Source organism: Mus caroli, unplaced genomic scaffold (assembly GCF_978045245.1).
Source record: "Mus caroli unplaced genomic scaffold, Mus_caroli_1 scaffold_18, whole genome shotgun sequence".
Taxonomy (NCBI): domain Eukaryota; kingdom Metazoa; phylum Chordata; class Mammalia; order Rodentia; family Muridae; genus Mus; species Mus caroli.
In genome coordinates this window covers 49,297,716-49,322,482 of record NW_028227273.1, presented here as the reverse complement: position 1 = coordinate 49,322,482, position 24,767 = coordinate 49,297,716, and the positions used below count along the sequence as shown (strand labels likewise).

The 24,767-nt window shown below is 48.1% G+C and overlaps 1 protein-coding gene across 2 annotated transcripts in view; it reads right to left on the bottom strand.

Moving 5' to 3' along the window:
- Positions 1–10,883, bottom strand: part of Spats1 (spermatogenesis associated serine rich 1) — a 30,117-nt gene extending 19,234 nt beyond the window's left edge. The window contains exons 1-2 of one of the 2 annotated variants that reach the window (XM_085832541.1): positions 10,802–10,883; positions 127–280 (exon numbers count right to left, since the gene is read on the bottom strand). In XM_085832541.1, the coding sequence (XP_085688667.1) occupies positions 127–280; positions 10,802–10,817 (170 nt within the window). In that variant the 5' untranslated portion in view covers positions 10,818–10,883. The remainder of the gene's footprint in view (positions 1–126; positions 281–10,801) is intronic. The other variant, XM_085832540.1, reaches the window with a different exon arrangement.
- Positions 10,884–24,767: the final 13,884 nt, after the last annotated feature.

The window sequence follows — 24,767 nt, the reverse complement described above, 5'->3', positions numbered from 1 at the left end:
ACCTGTGTAGCCTAGCTCTAATGTTCTTGCCTCGCCGGTCACACTGATCTCACACTACCAGCTTCTGGCTCACAGTTCAACCCAATAGTGTCGTCTCCTCCCCCCAACCATGACACACACACTTACTCAGAGGGAGTCAACACCCTGGGAAGGCCTAGGGACTCAGTGACTCTCGGACCCGGTCCATCAGAAGACGAGAGGCTGATCCTTTTGTTCTGACGAGAGGACGTCCTGTTAGCCAGGCAACTTTTAGATTCTAGAGCATCACCGTGCTGGGTATCTGCAACACAGATGTCAACCACTTAAGTATATTGCTGGGCTATCACTTGACAGTCTGTTTTATTTCCTATATCATAATCAAAAGTCGGGGAAGACAGGGATCTGGTGAGATGGCTTAGTGGGTAAAGGGCTTGCAGCCAAGCCTGACAGTCTGAGTTCGATCCCCATATCTCACAAGGTGGCAAGAGCTGACCCCTGAGTTTGTCCTCTAATCTCTACATGGCACCATGGCGCAAGCATGCCTGTACTCACACACTCAATAAGTACGTTCATACAACTGCTAGCATTTAGTATTTACTGTGTCCTGGGGATCATAGTAGCCTCTCACACACAATAGCCAATATCCCATCCAGCTCTCATAAGTTGTGTGTGTGTGTGTGTGTGTGAGAGAGAGAAAGAGAGAGAGAGAGAGAGAGAGAGACTGAGTGCAGTGCGGAAACAGATTCAGGTTATATATACACTTGCCTGGGCTCAGAGAGAAAGGAAACATCTAACTCCAAGTTTAACAACAAGCCTTGCGAGGCCAGAGTCTGGACTCCCAGCCACTAGGCCAGGCTGCTTGAGCCTCCACACCGCTCACCTGCTCTGAACTGAGTGGAGGAGAGCACCTAGGTGTCACCGTACACTGTGTGGACACCTTGGTACAACTCTCCAGCATGTTTGCTCGTGTCAGAATGAATGAAATGAGCACAGCCAGTGGCCATGATCTGAAGAAGTGCCTTCAGAAGTGTCCACAGGCCACCTCCCATTATCAAGCCATTATTCACAAACGTAACCAAGCTACTCATTTGCAAACATAACTCTGCCTCCAGTGGCACCTCTAGTAGTGCCTGGCGTGACTCCAATCTTGAGCAGTATTTGAACAAATGTAAAGAGGTCAGCTGGCCGGGGTGGAAGTCAGCAGGCTGGGGGTGGAGGTCAGTGGGCTGGGAATGGAGGTCAGCGGGCGGGGGGTGGAGGTCAGCGGGCTGGGGATGGAGGTCAGCGGGCTGGGCGTGGAGGTCAGTGGGCCGGGGGTGGAGGTCAGCGGGCCGGGGGTGGAGGTCAGTGGGCCGGGGGTGGAGGTCAGCGGGCCGGGGGTGGAGGTCAGCGGGCTGGGGATCTAGGTCAGTGGGCTGGGCATGGAGGTCAGCGGGCTGGGGGTGGAGGTCTGTGGGCTGGGGGTGGAGGTCAGCGGGCTGGGGATGGAGGTCAGCAGGCTGGGGATGGAGGTCTGTGGGCTGGGGGTGGAGGTCTGTGGGCTGGGGATGGAGGTCTGTGGGCTGGGGGTGGAGGTCTGTGGGCTGGGGATGGAGGTCTGTGGGCTGGGGATGGAGGTCTGTGGGCTGGGGATGGAGGTCTGTGGGCTGGGGATGGAGGTCAGTTGGAAACTCGCTCGCCTGGTGTGCAAGAAGCCCTGAGTTCCATTCCCAGCACTACATAAAGAAGGCATGGTGGCCCTTGCCAGTGATACCAGCACCTGGGAGGTAGGGACAGGAAAATCAGAAGTTCAAGGTCATCCTCAGCTACATAAAGTGTTCAAGGTCAGCCATTGTGTCAAAAGAAGGAGGAAGAAAAGGGAAAAAAAAAAGGACCCCGCCCCCCAGCCACCCTTAATGACAAAGGAGTCCTTTAAGTCTGAGACTGTCACATGGAAAGATGAACTGTTGTTTGGTTTTTTTTTTTTTTTTTTATTTTGCTGTATTGAAGAAGTATTAAAAAAGTATAGCAAAGTAAAAACAAAATTCGAGGCTTTTGGGCCCAGGCTTGGGAGTGTGGCTTTTGTGGCTTAGTCCTCCAGGTGCTGGTCATAAAACTGATAGCGACATTCCTTCCTCCACCCACCCGCTTCCTGGGTTCAAAGAGTGTTCATTCAAAGAAAGTCACCCTGACCCACCCTGACCATTGCTGGAACCTGCAATGCAAATGTGCTATCTTTAGGGGCTCTTAGATTGTTAGGGGCTCTTAGAAACTGTCTTGAGAGATAACCTGACACTTGTGACTTTATACTTCCTTGTGACTCTTAACTGGTATTTTTGGTATTTTCCAATAACGCCCTCCCCACCTCCTTGAGTTGTGGTTTCTTCCTTTAAATACCCCCTTACTCAGCTACTCGGGGCGCCATGGTCCTCTACCCCTGCGTGGTGTATGACCATGGGCCCGAGAGCGCTCTTGATTAAAAATCCTCTTGCAATTTGCAGCAAGATCGTTTCTTGTGTGTGACTTGGGGTGTCGCCTCTCCTGAGTCAGAACGTGGGGAGTCCTCACGTTGTGGGTCTTTCAGTATGATTTATATTTTTGTAAAAGTCGATCTGTTCTTTATCATTTTATAACAGTGTATGCCCTGTTCAGTTACTTTTTTTAAAAAAAAGATGTATTTATTTTATGTATATGAGTATACCGTAGCTGAATTCAGACACACCAGAAGAGGGCATCGGATCCCATTACAGATGGTGGTGAGCCACCATGTGGGTGCTGGGAATTGAACTCAGGACCTCTGGAAGAGCAGTCAGTGCTCTTAACCATGGAGCCATCTCTCTAGTCTGTTCAGTTACTTTTTTAAAAAGCTTTTTAAAATTATGTGTATGTGTGCATGCCTGTGTGTGCACTACATGTGTGCAGTGCTCATGTAGGCCAGAAGAGGGCGACAGATCCCCTGGAACTAGAGTTACAGATGGTTGAGCCACCTTATGTGAGTGCTGGGAACCAAACTCCAGTCTCTGCAGGAGCCGCAAGTGCTCTAACTGGCCGAGCCTCCTCTCCACCCCTCCAATTACTTTTTTTTTTCTTTACTGTATTTCTTTGTGAATAACTTCACAGAGCACAAAAGCTCACTAGACACAAAGTAATTGTGGTAAGAAAATTACACACATCAAGAGTCCTCTCAGAGTGTGGAGTCTATCTTTAGGCTCTGCCCTGGTTCCTCTGCACAGGACCTCACTGTACACTGTTCCTCCATGAATCTCCACTATCTGTCAACAGGACTACAGAGCAGACAGTGTCTTTAACACCTCTTACATTCATTCCATCTCTCCACTCTGGTCAAGTGTTTACCCATCACCTAACTCTTCATGTCTGCTAGATGTGGTATCACACGCCCACAGTTCTGCTTGGATGGAAGCTGAGGCAGAAAGAGCCCCGAGTTTTCAAGATTAGCCTGGGCAGCAGAGTGATACTAAGGAAGGAGGAGGAGAGGAGTAAGAATGGGGGAGGGAACGGGGAGGAAGGAAAAAAAGGGGATGAGAAGAAAAAGAGAAGAAGAGGAAAGGGAAATGGAGAGGAGGAGAGGGAGGGGAGGGGAGGGGAGGGACACACACATCACACTCTTCACAGGAGTATGCTTGTGGTTACAAACTTCAAAGGTCAGCTGAGCTGCATCCTGTCTTCAAAATCCCCAACTCCACCTTCAGATTTTCTGGAGTATGGCACAAGACCTGGAGACCTGTAACCATGGCAGATTCCCAAAACCTTGGGAGCCAGATCCCAGGGCAGCCATAGGTACAGTGAAACCAAGTGGTTACCAGAGATAAAACCAGCAAAAGGGACGAGAAAAGGACAGAGGTGTGAGGAGGGAAGGGCAGTTTCCAGCATCCAGAGAATGAACCATCTTTACTCGGCCACAAAAGAGCCAAAGAAAAGCATACAGACTCTACCCAACACGATGCAATTAGAAATCAATAAAAAAGACAGTCCCAAGCCAAAATCTCACCATAAACTTAGGAGCTCAAACCACACTGCTGAATAATTCACCAAAAAGAAATATTGATGGAAATCACATTAACACTCAAACCTATGGGATTCGACCAAACAGTAATTAGAAACTTGTATTCTTAAGTGCAAATATTGTATTTCACCGAGTAGAAGATACTATCAATTTTAACAACATTGTTTTATACACCACAAAGAACAAAGGTTGTCAGTTGACGACACGATGCTTCCTGACCTGGGATTCTTTATTTTGTTTTATTTCATGTGCACCATGTGAGTGCAGTTCTTGAGAAGGCCAGAGAAGGCATCAGATCCCCCGGAACTAGACAGAAGTGGTTGTGAGTCACCCAGTGTAGGAATCTAATTCAGGTCCTCTTCAAGAGCAGCAAACACTCTTGACCACCGAGCCATCTCTCCAGTCCAGATGACGCAGAACTTTTTTTCTTTTTTTTTTTTTTTTTTTTTTTTTGGTTTTTCGAGACAGGGTTTCTCTGTATAGCCCTGGCTGTCCTGGAACTCACTTTGTAGACCAGGCTGGCCTCGAACTCAGAAATCCGCCTGCCTCTGCCTCCCGAGTGCTGGGATTAAAGGCGTGCGCCACCACGCCCGGCTTGACCCAGAACTTTTACTTTAATCCCCATTGAGGCATTCTTTTAGACCTGGGTGTAGGTTTTAATCATACTGACACATGCACATACAGACAATAATTGGGGCTGGGAGGTGGTGACACAGGCCTTTAATCCCAGCATTCCAGAAGCAGAGGCAGGTGGATCTCTATGAGTTTGAGGCCAGCCTGGTCTCAAGAGTGAATTCCAGGATGGCCAGGGTTACACAGAGAAACTCTGTCTCAAAATAATAATAATAATAATAATAATAATAATTTAATAATAATAAACTAAAAGTTTGATGATGGCACACACCTTTAATCCCATACTTGGAAGCAGAGGCAAGTGGATATTTGTGAATTTGAGGCCAGCCTGCCCTACAGAGCAAGTTCCAGGACAGCTAGGGCTACACGGAAAAGGGAGGGGGAGAAAGGGAGGGAGGGACGAACAATTGGCTAAGGTATTCTTTTTTTTTTTTTAAGATTTATTTATTATTATATCTAAGTACACTGTAGCTGTCTTCAGACAAACCAGAAGAGGGCATCAGATCTCATTACGGGTGGTTGTGAGCTACCATGTGGTTGCTGGGATTCGAACTCAAGACCTTTGGAAGAACAGTCAATGCTCTTAACCGCTGAGCCATCTCGCCAGCCCGGTTAAGGTATTCTTACACCTTATTTATGTTCAAAAATCTGGCTACTAAGTCATTTTCCAGCCCAGTCACTGATCTCCGCTTTTTCTACCAATAGAGAGCTCCGTGCACTAAAAACACATAATGTTCTCCTCTGTCTCCGGAATGTTCCTCCAAGCCATGGAGGCAGTTGGCATGCTTCAGTGCTCACACAGCAAAGACATGACTATGGCACTCCTCTCCATACCTGGAGAGCTGGTGATACCAGCTCTAACTTCAAAAACGCAACTGCAAGGTGGTTCAGGAGGGGATAAGCACTTATCCCTTAAGCCTAAGTGACCTGAGCTCAGTCCCCAGAGCTCGTATAAGCTTGGAAGGAAAGAACTGAGACCACAGACTTGTCATCCACCACCCACATATACATGGAGAAACATGCGCCTGCATACACAAACACACAACAATTCTACAGTTATATATTTCAAAGCCAGATGTAGTGGCATGTACATTTGTAATTGTAGAACCCATTCAGTAAGATGGAAGATAGAGACAGGGGAAACAAGGGAATTGTCTGTGAGCTCACAGGCCAGGTTAATCTGGAGTACAAAGAAACAAGAGAGACCCTGGAAGAAGGATCAACTTCTGAAAGTTGTTCTCTGACCTCCAGATGTGTGCAGCGGACATCTCACACACACACACACACACACACAGTAGTTGACCCCTATGGATAGTATCAGAAGGTCTTGCCCCTTCATAAGTATTTTGTCTGTGTTGGGATTCTGGGAGATTTTTAAAGTACTACATCACCCTGACCCGTGAACACTGAGTTATATCTAAGATTTTAGCATATTTACTAGCTTTCTTAGTAAGTTTTACAGTAGCAAGACTCTAATAAAATAGTGGCCCAAGGCTTCTGGGATGGGAAAGCTTATCCAATGCAAGGGTGGCCAGAGCCATCTCTAAGCTAAATGTCACAGTCCCCATCTCAAGCTGAGTACATGATCTCCCTAGGAATACCCCTGCCTCAAACGAGGGCTGGAGGCATTAAACATGGCTTCAAGATGCCTCCCACTGCCCAGGCAAAGGAAGAATGCCTTCTGACACTGGCGTTGGCCTTGCTCTAGGGAAGCCAATCACCTCCCAAGCTCCCAGCTCCCAGCTCCCAGCTCCCAGCTCCCAGCTCCCAGCTCCAGCCATCTTTTGCTGCTGAGCTCAAAGGCTGATGAGGAGGACTATGTGCCTCCAGAAGGACACAATTTTCCAGAAAACTGTACAAATGCCAAGTAAGTTATGACTCTCAACAACACTGTAGGATGAAAAAATATGTCGATAACGTAAAAAGCCAAGTGGGGGCTGGAGAAATAGCCCAGCTGTAAAGAGCCCTTGCTGCTCTTGCAGAGGACCTGAGTTCATTTTCCAGTACCCTCTTCTGCAGGCTCAGAACCACCTGTAACTCCAGCTCCAAGGGATCCAGCGCCCTCTTCTGGCCTCCGTGGCTGATTGCACTCATGTATGGATACACATAACATTCAATTTTTTGTTTGTTTTTCAAGACAGGGTCTCACTGTGTAGCCTTGGCTCTCCTGGAATTTGCTCTCTAGACCATGCTGGTCTTGAAGTCAGAGAGTCACCTGCTTCTGCCACCCAAGTGCTGGCATTAAAGGCATGCACCACTACTGCCTTGCCATATTAATTTCTTTCTTTCTTTCTTTTTTTTTTTTGGTTTTTCGAGACAGGGTTTCTCTGTATAGTCCTGGCTGTCCTGGAACTCACTCTGTAGACCAGGCTGGCCTCGAACTCAGAAATCCGCCTGCCTCTGCCTCCCAAGTGCTGAGATTAAAGGTGTGCGCCACCACGCCCGGCGCCATATTAATTTCTTAGTAAACCTTTTTTAAGACCAATGGAAGGTTCTAGAGATCAGAAAGGAATTCGCGAGGGAAATGGAATTTGGAAGGAAATAGGTGTCTTTGGTGCCATCTGTGATACTCAAGAGGATTTGCACTACTTTGGGTGGAAACAACGCCTTACATAACAGTACATTCTCATACTTGTCTCCTCGGCTAACTCAAAACCCTCTCTCTGGTGGGGAGAAAAATAATGCAGGCAGCAAACCATGTTGACTCAATATGGAGTGTTTTTTAGTTTTAAATCACTCTCATTTACCCACTTCCTGCTTTATCTGCTCGACAAGCAAGCTAAAGATCAAGGGTGAGTGGCTATTAAAACATGTCAGTCCCCAGCCCAAGTTGAGACCCATCCCATGGGCAAGCACCAATCGCTGACACTATTAATGATACTGCTATGCTTGCAGTCAGAAGTCTAGCATAGCTGTCCTCTGAGAGGCTGCACCCAGCAGCTGACTCAGACAGATGCTGACTCCCACAGCCAAAGAGTGGATGGAGCTTGGGGACTCTTATGAAAGAACAGGAGGAAGGATCGCAGCCCCCAGAAGGGGACAGGAACTCCACAGGAAGACCAACAGAGTCAACTTACCTGGACCCTCAGGGCTCTCAGAGTCGGAAACAACAACCAAAGAACATACACGGGCTGAACCTAGGCCTCCCCATACATATGTAGCAGATGTGCAGCTTGGTCTTCGTGTGGAGTAGGGGCTATCCCAAAAGCTCTTGCCTGTCTGTGGGATATGTTCCACTAGCTGGGCTGCCTTGTCTGGCCTCAGTAGGAGAGAATGTGTCTAGCCTCAAAGAGACTTGCTGTTCCAGGGTGAGGGGGTACCAGGGGGGCCCCACCTGCTCAGAGGAGAAAGGGAGAGGGGATGGGAGAAGCAGTGTGGGAGGGATGATTGAGAGGGGGCTAATGAGTGGGGTGTAAAGTGAAAGAAGAAGAAGAAGAAGAAGAAGAAGAAGAAGAAGAAGAAGAAGAAGAAGAAGAAGAGGAAGAGGAAGAGGAAGAGGAAGGAGGAGGAGGAGGAGGAGGAGGAGAAGGAGAAGGAGAAGGAGAAGGAGAAGGAGAAGGAGAAGGAGAAGGAGAAGGAGAAGGAGAAGGAGAAGGAGAAGGAAAGAAGAATTTTTAAAAGATAAATCAACCCAACAGCAGTAAGGAAAGTAATGGGCTCTCCCTGCTGAAAAAAGGCAGATACCCACACATTGGACAAGGAGCTAGCTTGTGAGGCCCCTCAGTTCCCCAAGACCTGGACGCCCTGTTAAACTGAACATTCAATATGTCTCCTGAAAGGAATCCCCTATTACAAAACATGGATTTCCCCACTCCACCCCTCCAGCTTAGAGTGGCTTCCTCCTTACTCCAAACCAGATTGGAGAAACAGGATGTTCTGAAGCTTAAAGCTAGGTTCCCAGGACTGGAAATGCAGCTCAGTTGGTGGAGCACTTGCCTAACATACATGAGGCTCTGGGGTTCAAGCCCGAGCATGCACCATGCATGGGTCCAGACATGATGGCGCACACCTGGGAGGTGGGGGCAGAAGGACCAGAATACAAGGTCATCCTTAGCTACTTGGCAGGTTTAGGTTAAAATGAACCACATGAGATGGGGAAGGAATGGCGGCTGAGGACAGCTGGAATCCCCACGCTTTCTCCTTGCTATCTTGGCCAGGATGGGCAGTCAATGGGCTGAGGCCCTCCAGCTCCTTCCAGCCCAGTTTATAGCCGAGGATGGAACGCCTCCTACATCTGTTATTAAGGAGAATCACATAAGAAGACCTGGGACCTAGGAGACTGGGGACAAGGCTGAGATTTCTGCAGCCCCTTTTGCAGTACACTGGCTACTTATTGACCTGCAGTCATGACAGCCTGAGCCTGGATTCACCCCGAAGGGCTTGGGGGAGCTGTACCATCGTCTGGACTCTGTGCCCTCAAGAGAAACATGCTTCCATTCTTTCTCCTCTTCCTTAAGAGCCAGTTATGGAGTAAGAGCACAGGCCTGCACAAACCTGCCTTGGAGTGCTCAGTTCCACCTGAAGTGCCCCAATCTCATAAGTAATGCCACATTTCTACTAATATCTGAGCAAGCAAAAAACATGAATATGGACAGACTCTAGGACAAAGCCCAGACTCTGTGCTTATTGAACAAAGCACCAGGCAGCTCAAACCCCTGGCCCCCTTTACTCGTTTACAATATACTTCCCTGCTGTTAGAAGCTCCAGGCAACAACACAGTCAGATCTCTGCCTTGCCTTATTGTTGGGACAGGGTCTCACGCAGGCGAACAATATACTTCCCTGCTGTTAGAAGCTCCAAGCAACAACACAGTCAGATCTCTGCCTTGCCTTGTTGTTGGGTCTCACGCAGGCAAGACTGGCCTCAAAGTTGCTGTATACCATGAGAATGACCTTGAACACTGCAATCCTCATGCCTGCCTCTCCTGCACAAGTACTGCAGGTGTGCAAGCGCCAGCTTAGCTCCTCTTTCTGATAGAAGTCTCTGACTGATCAGATCTCGAATGTAGACATGAGCTCATTGTGCGAAGCCCCTATCTGCCTTAGCTTGGATCTGCAATGCTCTCCAAAAACCCATGTTTTAAAGATTTAGCTCCCAGTCTGTCATACTGTTGGGATGATGGGACTGTTTTAAAAGTCAGAGGGCATGAAGGTGGAGAGAGTTAGAACCCTTGATGCTCTTGCAGGGGGGCGGGACTTCTATCCCCAGCACCACGTGGTGGTTCACAGCCATCCTTAACTCCAGTTCCAGGGAAGCCAACGCCCTCTTCTAACTTCTGCAGGCACCAGGCGCAAACTCAGTACACATACATACAAACAGGCAGGCAAAACATACATAAATAAAGACAATTTAAAAAAATAAGAAATCTTGGGTCATTGGGGTGCCTCTGAGTGAAAGAGTGGGACCACAACCCTCCCTTTTACTCGTCAATATTTCTTGACTAAGAGGGAGATACTTTGATCTGACACATGACTGCCACTATGATATGCCACCAGAGGGCCAAAGCAACAGGACCCTGACCATGAGCCACACCTGGAATGACTGGGGCCTGTGAAGCAAAAGATGGAGAATTCCGGGCTACTCTGGGCTACATACGAGGTAGCAGTGCTTAGTCTTAAAAAAACAAACAAACAAACAAACAAACAAACAAAAACAAAAACCAAAACAAAAAACAAAAAAACAAAACTATAAAGCTATGAGTCCAATAACCTTTTCTCTCCATAAGCTTATACGCCCATCCAACCTTTTGATTTCTCAGAACTCAATTAATTGTATTTCTTTTCCACCTTAGTCATGCCCAAGTCGCTTTTCTCTGAAACCTTCTGCCACTCTCTAATACAGGCCGCTCTTGAGACAGAGGGAAGTTGTGGACGGGATTGCCATATCCAGTATTCATGGGCTCACCAGTGCACACGGTGAAAAGCAACCGGACACAGAAGGTGCTTGTTAGAAAGGCTATCATTCAAAACCAAGAGACCCCATAAGTCATTGAAATTCAAGAGGCAGCGCAAGGGAAAAACCTAAATCTCACTGGACTTCCTAGCGGTGTTCATGGGTTTGGATGTCAAGCCCACTCCTCCTCCTCCTGACTCAGGGCTCCGGAAAGTACTCGCCCCGCCCCGTCCTTGGGTCTCTTTTCCACGTCTGAGTCCCACCCTACTTCCCTGGGGAAAGCCCTTCATCTACCCTTGGAAGACTCCATGGAGGATGTGGCCCAGATCAACGCACCAACTGGCAGCGGAACTGCCGAATACCAGGATGCAAAGCGAAAGCAAGGGCGCCTACCACCGCCTGCAAGGCTCGGTCCAGGGTTGCCAGGACAACGCGCCACTTCCCGCGAGCTGGCGCGCTACTCTTGACGCTCCTATCTTCCTGCACCCGGCGCTCCAGCCTGGGTTGAGGATGGAGGTCTCAGACCTCAGAGCTGCAGAACCTCAGGATTTTGTTTTAGTCTGTGGCTCTTTTCCAACAACTGTCACTGCTACTTCTGTCACCTCGGGTGGCCGTGAGCGGTGCACCCTCTACAGAGCTTGCAGATGTCGGTGTAGAATTGGCATCCTGATTAGACAGGATTCACCCATCACTTACCGCTCCCTTTTCTGGGCCAGGCGCCCTGCTGGATGCTGTCTTGCCTCAACAGCCAGCTGCGTTTTTCAAAATAGAAAACTGACTTTGAACAAAGGCTCGTTCAAGGTCATCCAAAAAATTGGATTCACTCCCAAGTTCCACCCTCACAAAGCTATCTTCCTCTCCATGGTATAGACTGAAATTTATCTTTCTAACCCTTTCCCTAATAAATCTCACATAGACACGCCCCCTCCCCCCCCCCCCCATCCCAAGCTTAGTCTCTAAATTTATATTGAGACCTGGTTTTGGGGCTGGGCAGTGGTGGCTCACGCCTTTAATCCCAGCACTCGGGAGGCAGAGGCAGGCAGATTTCTGAGTTTGAGGCCAGCCTGGTTTACAGAGTGAGTTCCAGGACAGCCAGGGCTACACAGAGAAACCCTGTCTCGAAAAAACAAAAAAGAAGGAAAAAAAAGGAGGAGAAGGAGAGAGAGAGAGAGAGAGAGAGAGAGAGAGAGAAAAATTAGTTTAATTACTCATATTTACTTGTGTGCTGTATGCATGTGCGTGCACATGTATCGGGGACACGCTTGCCCATGCATTTGGATATGTCAGGTGTCTTCCTCCATTGCTCTCTGCCTTACATTTCTGAAATAAGGTTCTTGCTGACCCCGGAGTTCACTGTTACAGCAAGGAGTCCCCGGGAACTACCTATCTCTGTCCCACCAGCTTATAGATGTGCCATATGGCTTTGAGTAGGTCCTGGGGTTTGAACTCAGGTCCTCGGCTTGTGCAGAAAGCACGTTACCCACTGAACCCTCTCCACAGAATGGTTCTGTTGTTAGTAATTGCATTGATTGCAAAAGAAACAACAGAAGGAGTATAGAAATCTTGAAACCGAGCTAGTCAAATATTGCTTAGATGGAAGAGATCCTCTCCAGGCCACGCCCTAACTGAGGAGTCATCCAATAGGAGATGGCCACTGGGGTTATAAAAAGAAGCCAGAGCTGGACAGTGGTGGCACACACTTTTAATCCCAGCACTCCGGAGGCAAAGGCAGGTGGGTCTCTGTGAGTTTAAGGCCAGCCTGATCTACAGAGCGAGTTCTAGGACAGCCAGAACTATACACAGAAACTGCCTCAGGAGGAAAGAAAAGGAGAAGGTGGTAATGTCAGAATGGCCACTGGTGGGATCAAACAGCTGAATATTGTCAGTTTCACGGGATTAATTTCAATTGTAAAATAGTAGCATTCCTATCAGGGACTGCAACAAGGTCAAAGGCACTGACAGCTTAGAAGACCCCATCTCTCTCTGGGCAGGAGCAAAGCATTGTTAAAGTGCTGTTAATTGCAGCTGAAGTGCCTTTATATAATGATAAATCCTGTTGTAAGCATCCCTCTTAATGTGATTTTTTTTCCTTTATAAAAAGCTAAGACATTGGGGCCAGAGTGGCTTGACTTTTATTTTATTGAGTCAGGGTCTCTCTTGTGTAGCTGCAGCTAGCCTGAAACTCTCTATGTAGACCACACTGGCCTCAACCTCACAGATTTGCCTGTTCCTGCCTCTGTGTCCTGAGTGCTGAGATTAAGTGGCATGACTCCCCAGTTGTCAGGTGTTACATCTTTCCCAGGCACCCTGACTGCCCTGATAGGACTGGCATCCAAACAACCAGGGGACTGCCCTTATGCTGGTGACAGGCACTGGAACACTCTGAGGAAGTTACACACCAACCCAACAACCACAGCTGCTTGCTGCCGCAGCTCTCTGGCTCTTGGACGCGCAACCCCACCTATGACTGCTTCCAGCCGCTTGCATGGCACTCATTGTCATCAAAAGCTCTAGGAAACTCTAAAGGATCTTGCCCCTGATCGGAAGAGGAACACTTTCCTGGAAGCCCAGCAGAAAGCCTGCAACTAGAGCAAACATAGTCCTTCATTTGCATGAGAGTCTGCTGTGATTGGTGCAGGCACCCCTGGCTCTATAAGCAGAATTCACGAAGCTCCCTTTGTATAGAGTAGGTACAAGACATGCTTCTGTGCACCGCCTTGGGATTGGAGTGGTTGGTAGGGCCAATAGAAAATGATCTTTTCATACTCTGTGTGTGCGCGTGCATATGTGTATGTGTGCATGTGTGTGTGTGCGCATACATGTGGGGACAGTGTTCAAAGGCAAACATTTTCTTCAATCACTCTCCGCCCTATTTTTTGATAGAGGGTCTCTTACTGAATGTTTACCTATCTAGTCAGCAGACCCCAGGAAGCCATTTATCTCTGCCGCCCTAGTGCTGGGATTGAAGGTACATTTCTCCTAGCTTTTAAAGATGGGTTCTGAAGATCAAACCCAGGCTTCCACACTCTTTACAGACTGAACCAGCTTCCCAGGCCTTCTTGCCTAACTCCCTTAGTAGAGTAGACTCAGCTAGTAACAGAAAGATTGCAACGGCGGCGCAAACAGCACTGGAGATTATAGCAACAGACCAAGAAAGAAAACCCAAGAGTTCCTGAGAGCTGCCAAGCCATAGGGGCCAAGTTTCCAGAGAACTGTAACAGAACCCACCGTGAAGAGCTAAGATAACAACATCCTAAACAATGCCCATGGCACTGGTTGCTGCATGCAGAAGGGTCCTAGTACCTGAGGCCTGTACAAGAACTGTAACCCTAAAAGGAGCAAGCCATCTGCTGCTGCTTGCTCTGGGCTGCCACCACTGCAGTCAGAGCCACTGATGTTAAAGTTAAGCCTCCAACTCAAGAGCCGTGAGTCTCTGGCTTCTAAAGGCTTTAGAACTCTAGACCTCTGGGCTTGGCCACTCGGCTCAGTTTGCCAGGACTGGAAGATCTTGGCCTCGTTGTTCAGTGATTCCTATGGAGCTCCTGCCATCTGATCAGAAACAGAGAGACTGGACTTGAGCCTGCATCCCTGACCTCTATTCTACGGGACCCAGCTTTCCTCAGTTCAGTGGCCTGGAGTTTGGTTCCATGTGAGGTAGAGAAGCAGGAGCTGTGGACCACATGCAGAGCTGAGACCCTGGCAGTCACAGAACAGGGCTGGAGGGGGAGACTACAGGGACAGACAGACAGACGAAACACAAGACTGATGGTGTTCTCTGTTTTCCCACACCCCCTGCTACCCCACCCCCTTTTTGAGAGAAGCTGGGGCAGAAGTAAGAATTAGGTGTCTGAGGATAAGAAACTCTCCCTCTTCCCTCATGGGTCTTAGCAAAGCTCGCTGGGAAAAGAAAGTTGAGCCAGGCATTATCTGAGGAGTGTCATACATTGGTAAAAAGGTCGTGTGCTTGTTAACGCCAAAGAGCTGCAAGGTAAATTGGGGGCTTGGAGGCCTAGCAGCTCTACCAAAACCCCTCCAGGAAAGCAAGCCTTCCCTCCTCAATGTCAGAAAAAGGACACCCACTGCCATTCATCGTTGGGCCTGTCTATACCATCGGTGTCCACCAGAGGGCAGTGTGAACCCAGGCATGGGGAAGACGACGCCCTGTCCTCTATCGCAACCTGAAGGCTGAGGCCTCCTGGGAGTCTCTGAGAAATCAGTGCTGAATGACACAGTCTGCTGAACCTGCAGTGGGGTAAGAACTTATAAGTTACTCCAGATCCAGCTAACGCTGCCAGCCAGCCCCAGATCTACAGTGGGGCCTACTGTCAGCTTAGGTCAGGATCCATAATTAGAGAGACCTTCTGTGTTCCAAGAATAGTGCTCAGGGAAGACTCAAAGGTGAAGTAAAAAACAGACTTGGGAGCCTACGGTGAGATGGCTCAGGAAGTAAAGCGCCTGTCCCCTAAGCATAAGAACCTGAGTTCAATTCCCCATACCGACATACAAGAGCCAGGCGGGTGTTTATCTTCTGACTTGAGAAGACAGACCGTTTTCATAGTGAGCCTCGGTCCTCATTACAAGCCCACAGTCCCAGGCCTTCACATGAGCACTCTCTGCAGTGAGGGCTACGTTTGTCACCTCATTACCTTCTCCTAGCTGTCTGTAGACAGTAGTCTCCTTCTACTGCCTGCAGATCAAGATGTAGAACTCTCAGCTCCTTCTCCAGCACCCTGCCTGCCTGCATGCGGCCATGTTTCCCTCCTTGATGATAATGGACTAAACCTCTGAACTGTAAGCCAGCCCCAATTAAAAGTTTTCCTTTATAAGAGTTGCCTGCTCACGGTGTCTCGTCTCAGCAATAGAAACCCTAAGACTAGACCTCAGAGCTCTAGGGAGATTAATCTGATAAAAGCCGGGTAGAAACATTGGTAAGAGGAGATGGGGCCAGAAGGGACTTGCTGGATATGAGAAACCAGCCATAGGCAACAAAGACAACATCTAAACCTGTGACTGGGGGAAATGTCCTTAAAATAGATGTAAAGGAAGGTTTGTCTCTGGGCAAGCTAGAAAGGGCAGAGATCACGGGGGATCACGAAGCTGGATTCAAGCAGGACGAGAGTCGACATCACATATTAACAGGAAGTGGAGGAGACGTTTTCTGTGCCTGGAATTGGTACTTGACCCTCCAGATTGCAGCAGAAGCATTACATAATCCACAGTGTTTTATGATTGTTCTTGGTTTTAGTTTGTTTTGACTCTGGGACTGTGTAATGCAAGCTAATCTCAGACTTAGGCAGAAGTTCCTCCTGCCTCTGCTTCCCAAGTCCTGGGGTGACAGATGTGCTGAAGTGACCCACAGTGTTAAAGAGAACATCCAGTCCAGTGGCGGTGGTGGCGCACGCCTTTAGTCCCAGCACTCAGGAGACAGAGGCAGGCAGATTTCTGAGTTCAAGGCCAGCCTGGTCTACAGAGTAAGTTCCAGGACAGCCAGGGCTACATGGAGAAACCCTGCCTCGAAAAACATCAGAGAGAGAGAGAGAGAGAGAGAGAGAGAGAGAGAGATCGGAAAGCAGGGGGCAGACTCTTCCTGGGATTAAACACTGCAAAACTTTATCCATTTCCCAAAAAAGAAAAAAGAAAGTATAGGGCTGGAGAGATGGCTCAGCGGTTAAGAACACTGACTGCTCTTCCAGAGGTCCTGAGTTCAATTCCCAGCAACCACATGGTGGCTCACAACCATCAGTAACAGGATCTGATACCCTCTTCTGGTGTATCTGAAGACAGCTACAGTGTACTCATATAAAATAAATAAATATAAAAGAAAACATAAACAACTGTTATTGGGGCTTTCAAACCAGCCAGCCCTTTGAAAGTTACCATGGTGACACGGGTACCAAGATGCTGACTCCAGGGGGAAAAAAGAAAACAGAAAAAAAAAAAAAAAAAAAAAAAAACCTTCCATGTGCCTGGCCCCTGAATTATGAGGCAGAATATGAGCAGAGCCAACACCACTCGCTCGAGCCTGTGGCGGGGCTCACAACCCCAGGTTGTCCACTACCCCTGCTCAGCAGGCATTCTGAGAGGTGGGAGGCTAGCCCCTGGAGGAAGCCATACAAACTGTCAGCATATCTGCCTCCACCCCATGTCCACACCCATTGCCATGCCCTGAGTAAGCACAGGCGTTAGAACAGTTGGCGTCCAAGTAGAAATGCTGTTTGGGAACGTTGTGGAACATTCAGAAGATATAGCCCCTACTGGAGGAACTGGGTCACTGAGGGGGGTGAGGCTTGAAGCTTCGAGGCCCCCTCCTGTCCTCTCTGTTCTCAGACTCAGAAGTAATGCAATTAACTCCCCCACCCTCCTGCTGTTACAGGAAGCCCACCAGAGAACACCACAGTCTATAGCCAAATGAGAGTCTTTAATTCAGCTAGCTAGGACTGTACTCTGGTATTGAGGACCCAACTGTAGCCCCAAGTATTGAGTCTTGAGTATAAGGTTTTGGGGTGTATGTTTTTTAAAGGCAAAATTCACGTCCTGGTGTCTTGCTCAGCAGGGAGGTTTGCACAAGCAGGCAGTTTAACAGAAGCCAGCAGCTGCAGGGAGGTTTGCACAAGCAGGCAGTTTAACAGAAGCCAGAAGCTGCAGGGAGGTTTGCACAAGCAGGCAGTTTAACAGAAGCCAGCAGCTGCAGGGAGGTTTGCACACACAGGCAGTTTAACAGAAGCTAAGCTAAGTTAGCTAGGGCATCTTGACCTCAGCTCCTAGAATGGGGTTGGGTAATTTTCCACAGGGCTTCCCATCATGTGAAGAACAAGCCTGCCTCCATCTTAGGCTTAAAAGCCAGCTTACAGTAAAGACAAGCTACGTTCCTTTCTTTTATGATTAAGCCTGTTTTTCAAGAACTGGGCCGAGCCCCACCTGTAACTATAACTGCTAATGGTACTGGACTGCCTGTTTCAAGAATGGCAGTCATGCCTTTGTTTCAAAAAGTTGTTTATAGTCAAGTTTTGCAACCCTACCTTTGTTCCAAAATGGATGTTATGGCTATCTTGTTATGACTTCCTATTGGTCTACTGTGTTGTAATATGGTCTAATATGTTGGTCCACATTCCAAAAACAGGTTCCTCAGAGCACCCCCCAGATGACCTTCATTGGCTCAGTGAGGACAGCCTGCCATCACTCACAGCCAATGGAACGTGTCTCCACCATTGCCACCCTCACGGTAGTTCCCCTATATGCATGCTCCGTAACCCAGCTATAAAGCCAGCCATCTTTTTTTTTTTTTTTTTTTGGTTTTTCGAGACAGGGTTTCTCTGTGTAGCCCTGGCTGTCCTGGAACTCACTTTGTAGACCAGGCTGGCCTCGAACTCAGAAATCCGCCTGCCTCTGCCTCCCGAGTGCTGGGATTAAAGGCATGCGCCACCACGCCCGGCAAAGCCAGCCATCTTGACCTGGCCTGCCTGCCACTCTCTCCAACCTTGCTCAGAGCCGGCCATTTTGTATCCCCTTATCCTCAGTAAATCTCTTGTGTGAGGTTTGCTGCTTGGTGTCACCTTGTGGTGGTCCTTGTCTGCTGATCACCAAAGTGCCCTTTCCCCTACAAAACCATTCACTCCCAGCTGTTACAACCACCTTGCCTTTATATCTTTGTTTCCGGAAGTTGTTATGATGAACTTGTGATGTTTATGGATGGCTCCTCTAACCCCGCCTATTTAGCCTCCAGGTCCCCCATTTGGCAACCTCTACCCCTGAGCTATAAAAACCTTGTCTTCTTCACATCCAATGCTGAGGTCTGAAACCCATGTACATGAATTTTAAAACTTGCTTTAGTAAATTGCTTGCTTGAATTAATTTAGCCACGATGATTTGGGTCAGTAGTTCCATCTAATTAGTGTGAGACGTGGGACTAACACAATGAAATCAAACTCCAGTTAAACCTAAAATGGCCTCTGCAAGACCAAGATGGAGGAACCTGTGCTGTCTTGCCCCCTCACACTGATAGCACACCTTCCTCTGCCACAGTGGGTGACATCCCTTCAACCTGACTCTAAAACAAATCTCCTTTAAGTCGTCGCTTGAGTCATAGGTAGAAACATCCAGGCTGGGCAAAGGTCCTTGGCTGAAGGTTTGGGATCTGAGCATGCATCATTAGCATGGGGAAGCATTTCGGGAATCTTGGGTGCTAGCTGAAGGGTTCTTACCAGGAAAAGGAAAACTGAACCTTTAATCTTAGCCCAGGCTATGTGATATTCCTTAGGTAGAGGCATGGGGTGGGGTGTGGGGGTACGCATTGAACTCTCCAGACAAGGTCAGAGAAGGAGAAGCCCTGTCAATGAAGGGAGTCCTCCATGTTGCACAGAGGTCAGAAGGCTGTCCCGATAATGGTAGACTTTAACCTTCATTAGCAGGGCAACAGTTTGCCTCTCTGCTGACCTTTGAACCAGAACCAGGGACCAAAAACCCCTGAGAAGAGATGACTTTAGGAAAGAGATGGGAAAAGATTCTTTCTTGGGACAGACAGTGTTCTCCACACAAACTAAGAAAAATTGTAAAGCTGGTTGGGCAAAGGCCTCACCAGCATGGGAGATCCTCCACCTCACCAGCATGGGGGCTATCCTCCACCTCACCAGTGTGGGATATCCTCCACCTCACCAGTGTAGGATATCCTCGACCTCACCAGTGTAGGATATCCTCACCACGTGTGTAAAGCTGAGCCAGAACAGAAGGGGAAAAGCAATATATTAGTGTAAAGGCATTGTCCAGCTAAACATGGTCCACCTCATGCTGTGACTAAAGGTGCAGCGGAGTGGTCACCCAGCCACCCACAGAGTGACCAGAAGAGAGTGGGTCCACAGCCCAAGCTGGTGGTAGCATGGAATGGCCTACTGAGCACTGCTGTCTGCTTCCCCAGGGCCTGTCCACCTCTTCCTACAACAAGCAGAAGTATATGCAGATTCCCCTGAGAGAGGAAGAAGAAGGAAGGCCAGCAGGTTGGCTGACAGAGCTGAGAAAACAAGCTGAAGGGACACTGACTTTAGCCAATGAGAGCTCAGACCATGGTGCCGTCCTGGCTGTCTTGGAACTCACTCTATAGACCAGACTGGCTTCCAACTCAGGTAGATCCGACCACCTTTGCCTCCCACCTGCTAGGATTAAAGGTGTGTGCCACCACCGCTGGCTCTTTCTGTTCTTTTTAAAGAGAAATCTGCACAAAAGAAATCAAACTCTCACTCTTTGGAAACCTCTCAGACATCAGCAATACTGGCAAAGACACCAGACAGGCAGTGTTCACAAATGAGTGTGTGTGTGTGTGTGTGTGTGTGTGTGTGTGTTAGTTAGGGTTTTACTGCTGTGAACTGACACCATGACCAAGGCAAATCTTTTCTTTCTTTCTTTTTTTTTTTTTTTGGTTTATTTATTAATATATCTAAGTACACTGTAGCTGTCTTCAAACACTCCAGAAGAGGGCATCAGATCTCATTACGGATGGTTGTGAGCCACCATGTGGTTGCTGGGATTTGAACTCAGGACCTTTGGAAGAGCAGTCAGTGCTCTTAACCGCTGAGCCATCTCTCCAGCCCCCAAGGCAAGTCTTATAAGGACAACATTTAATTGGGGCTGGCTTACAGTATCAGAGGTTCAGTCCATTATCATCAAGGTGAGGGCATGACAGCATCCAGGCAGGCACAGTGCAGGAGGAGCTGAGAGTTCTACATCTGCAACTGAAAGTCACTAGGAGAAGACATGTTTCCAGGCAGCTAGGACAAAGGTCTTAAGCCCATGCCCACATGACACACCTACTCCAACAAGGTAGTGCCACTTCCTGGGCTAAACATCACTCTGCGTGTGTGTGTGTGTGTGTGTGTGTGTGTGTGTGTGTGTGTGTGTGTATCTATGTGTCTATATGACTGTGTGTGTGTGTCTGTGTATCTGTGTTTGTATGTCTGTGTGTTTGTGTCTCTGTGTGTATGTGTGTGTCTGTGTCTATGTGTCTGTGTGTGTATATGTGTATATGTGTGTGTCTGTGAATGTGTCTGTGTGTATGTGTGTCTGTGTTTATGTGTTTGTGTGTCTGTATATGTCTGTGTTTATGTGTCTGTGTGTCTGTCTGTATGTGAAGGAGATTCCTTTTCCAGCTGTTCTTCCAGCCTGTGAGTGAACTGCACCATCAACCACCACTTGCTGTTTGTGTCGCACACTAGCCTCTCCTTCCCTTATCCTTTGACTTTGGCTTCTGTCATTTGTTCTGTGCGTTAGTCAACGCTGGCCATAATAATGCTGCATAACAAACAGCCCCCAAACCAGCTGCCTGCAAGAACAAGCATGAGATGTTCTTGTTTTCTTGTTCATGAGTCTGGATGAGTCGGTGACTCCCAATCAGCTTCCAGCTAAAGGTGATGATGGATGCAGCCAGGCTCAGGCTCGCACCCCCAATTTGTTCCGTTCTCCTGAAAACAGCAAGAATGGGTGTTCTCATGTCAGATGGCAAAGGCAGGAGGTGAGTGAGAACAAGATCCCTACTGATTCAACTCTCTGAAAATGTCACATTGTCATGCCCTCTGTGCTGTTACTCAGAGTCACATGGGAAAAGCCCAAATTGGGGAGTTGAGAACATATGTCCCATTTGAGGGTAAGTAGAAAGAAGAAAATTAAGGGAATTTAGGGAGATGGAAGGAGTCTGGCTGGGACCTCTCACAAGCTGAGAATCAACTCCAATATAATAAACATTTGCTGTGAAGGTCGCTGACATAGAGATAGTATTTCATCATCATCATCATTATGTATGCATGCACATACATGTGAGTGCCTACACCCTTAGTAATCAGGAGAGGATACCCGATCCTCTGCAACTGGAGTTACAGGCAATTGTGAGCCATCTTTTAACACACACCCCCTCCATCCCCACATGGATGCTGGGAATAGAACTCCTGCCTTCCAGAAGAACAGCAAGCACTTATAACCACTGAGCCATCTTCCCAGTCATAGAGACAGTATTTCTTTTAAGACTATAAGAATAACAATGAGGGAGCTGGAGAGATGGCTTAATGGTTTAGAGCACTGACTGCTCTTCCAGAGGTCCTGAGTTCAATTCCCAGCAACCACGTAGTGGCTCACAACCACCATGGGGATATGATGTGTGTCTTCTGGTGTGTCTGAAGACAGCTATAGTGTACTCATATACAGGAAATAAATAATTTTTTTAAAAAAGAATAACACAGCACTTGGGAGGCAGAGGCAGGCAGATTTCTGAGTTCAAGGCCAGCCTGGTCTACAGAGTGAGTTCCAGGACAGCCAGGGCTACAGAGAAATCCTGTCTCGGAAAATGAAAAAGGAAAAGGAAAAGGAAAAGAAAGAAAGAAAGAGAATAACAATGAATCAGGAGTTAAAGCAAGTGTATACTACCTCACATATGGCCTTCCTCCTCTCCAGACACTCTCTGTACATCTCACAAACAAGACTATCAACTTTGGAGCAGAGTGAAAATATCTTCATTTCCTGCGTCTCTATCTAGGGTGTCCCCTTAACCATCCTACTCTGACAGGAACCATCCCGTGTACACAGATTTCTAGGAAATCCTCTGGGAATTCACCAAAACTGTATATGCTGTTACTGTCAAGACTGTGGAGGCTCACCCCGCCCCCCTCCCCCAGCCGCTCAGGCGTGCTCCCTCTGTCCCCAAGGGCCTCTCTCTATTAAGCCCTGTGCTTAAATCTGTTTCCAGAGGTCTCTTAATAAAGTCTAATCCTGAGTCATATTGGCTCGCCTTGAAATTCATTCTGCAAAGGATCCAGCTTTCCCTCAGTGGATCTCTAAAGGGAACTCTTCAGGTTGCTGAGGGCAACAATTGGGTCAGCATCTCTGTCTCCATGGCCGGGGCACATCCACACAAGGGTGGAGGGCGCAGCTGTTCAGCTCTAACAGTGCTGAGTTTCCAGCTGTAAAACCCAGTGAAATTTACCCTTTCTCAACAGTGCCCCAACACATCCCTTGTTCCTCTTCTGTCTTCTTCAGCTCCCAGGAAAGAGCTTGTGGTGCACAGTCAGGGCTGCTGGACAGCTCCCTCCACCACCTTTGGGGAGGCGGGGAATCAGAGAAAATGTCTTCAAGATTCCTGTGCCCTGGAATAGACTGGAACATATTCTGCTAAAAGACTGCAGTCCTCTCAGACTTTATTCTGCTTCTTCATTTTCCAGAAAAGCTCAGGACAAGATGCATCTTTCTCCAGAAGATGAAATGAGCCCATAAACAGCCCGGTGTTCATTCTGGCCAGCAAAACGCACTTCAGATTTCAGGTAAAGGTGATGACAGAAAAGAAACAGGTCTACCTGCTCGAAGTGAATTTTGGGGGGTGGGGGTTCAAGACAGGGTTTCTCTGTATAGCCCTGGCTGTCCTGGAACTTACATTGTAGACCAGGCTGGCCTCACGTGTACCACCACGCCCAGCTCTCGAAGTGTATTTTTAAGATAAGGTGTGTGTGTGTGTGTGTGTGTGTGTGTGTGTGTGTGTGTGTGTTGTGTGGTTATGCCAGAAGAGAGTACCAGATCATAAGGAGCTGGAGTTCTAGATGGTTGTGATCTCTCTCTCTCTCTCTCTCTCTCTCTCTCTCTCACACACACACACACACACACACACACACACACACACACGGAGAGAGAGACACAGAGAAAGAGTCAGAATGAGAGGTATACAGAGGGAGAGAGAAACAAAGAGAGTTAGAGAGAGACACAGAGAAAGACAGAGACAGAGAGAGGAGTATCTTTCAGAGCAGATGAAATAATGAAGAAAGATTCCAAAACCATCACAACAGAGGCAGCTGCTTCAGACAGAGCCTGAAAGACTGCGCTCACTGCATGGAGGCCTTATCACCACTACCCACACCCACACCCACACCCTCATCCACTTACTCCTGCGACCACAGAAAGTTAGCTATGCACTTGGCAGTTCCTCGTACCTATGCCAGGGACCACGGTGGGAGTCAGAACATCAGCTGAATGGCAGCTTTCCCCAGTGGTGACAGTTAATAAGAGCAAAAGCCACAGGGACAGTCCTAACAGCACCACGGTTGGCTGTGCATGGCCAGCCATCACGCAGGTGAGCACTAATGTATAAAGAAACCAGATCGGTGTCACACGTGGTGTTCAGGGTAACAGCCAGTCTGCACCACATCAAATGTCCACACCTGGAAGGGCCGCAGTCACAGAGACAGGAAGTGGATCAGTGGTTGCCAGGGACTGGCAGGTGTTCAGAGGACACAGTGCTTCAGTATGGAGATGGGTAGTGGTTGACTGTGGCACAGTAATATGAGTGGACATTTTAAAGCCATTGAAACAAGGGCTGCAAAGATGGCTCAGCCAGGAAGAGCACCTGCTGCTCTCGTAGAGAGCTACATTTGGTTCCCAGCGCATGAGCGAGGTAGCTCACAGCTGTAACCACAGCTTCTGACTCCTGTCTCGGGATCAGACATCCTCTTCTGGCTTGAGCCCCAGTATTCATGTGTGCATACACACAGACACATAAACACACATACAGGATGTTCAGAAGCTCAGTACCACTCAACCTCGGCTACATAGAAAGTTTGCAGTCAGCTTGGCCTATTTGAGACCCTGCCTTAAAATAAGTCTCAAAATTGATGCTGATGCTGATGTCGGGGATGATGGCACCTGCTTGTGATCCCAGGGCTCAAAAGGCAGGAGCAGGAGGATCAGTAAAGTTCAAGGCCAGCCTAGTCTGTGTAGTTGTCAGACGTAGGCCAGCGAGAGCTACCTGAGGCTCAAAAGAAAAGAAAGAAAAAGAAAGTTAAACTAGTAACTAGTACATATTCTGTGGTTTAGATTCTTGTACAATTACAAAATTAATTGTATACATAATTTTTGTTTTAAAGGTTCATAATCGCTGGGAAATCCACCCAAGAATTCATCTAGGCACCTTTCCCATTACATTATATATTAAATTGTTATTTGGTGGCAACTATGGTAGGTAGGGGTGCCATGGGTATGCAGAAGCCAGAGGACTATGGCTGCCTTCCTTTTTCAATATCTGTCTTATTCCTTTGAGACATGGCCATCACTGTGTGTTGTGTGTGCACACTTGCTGTGCTACCTGTGTGTGTGTGTGTGCGCGCGTGTGGAGACCTGAATGACGTCCCATGCCTTCTCACTGCTCTCATTTTATTGACACAGAGTCTCTCGCAGACCCTGTTCGTCTTGCTAACCAGCTTGTCCCAGGAAACTTCCATCTGCCTCTGACTGCTGGGATTGC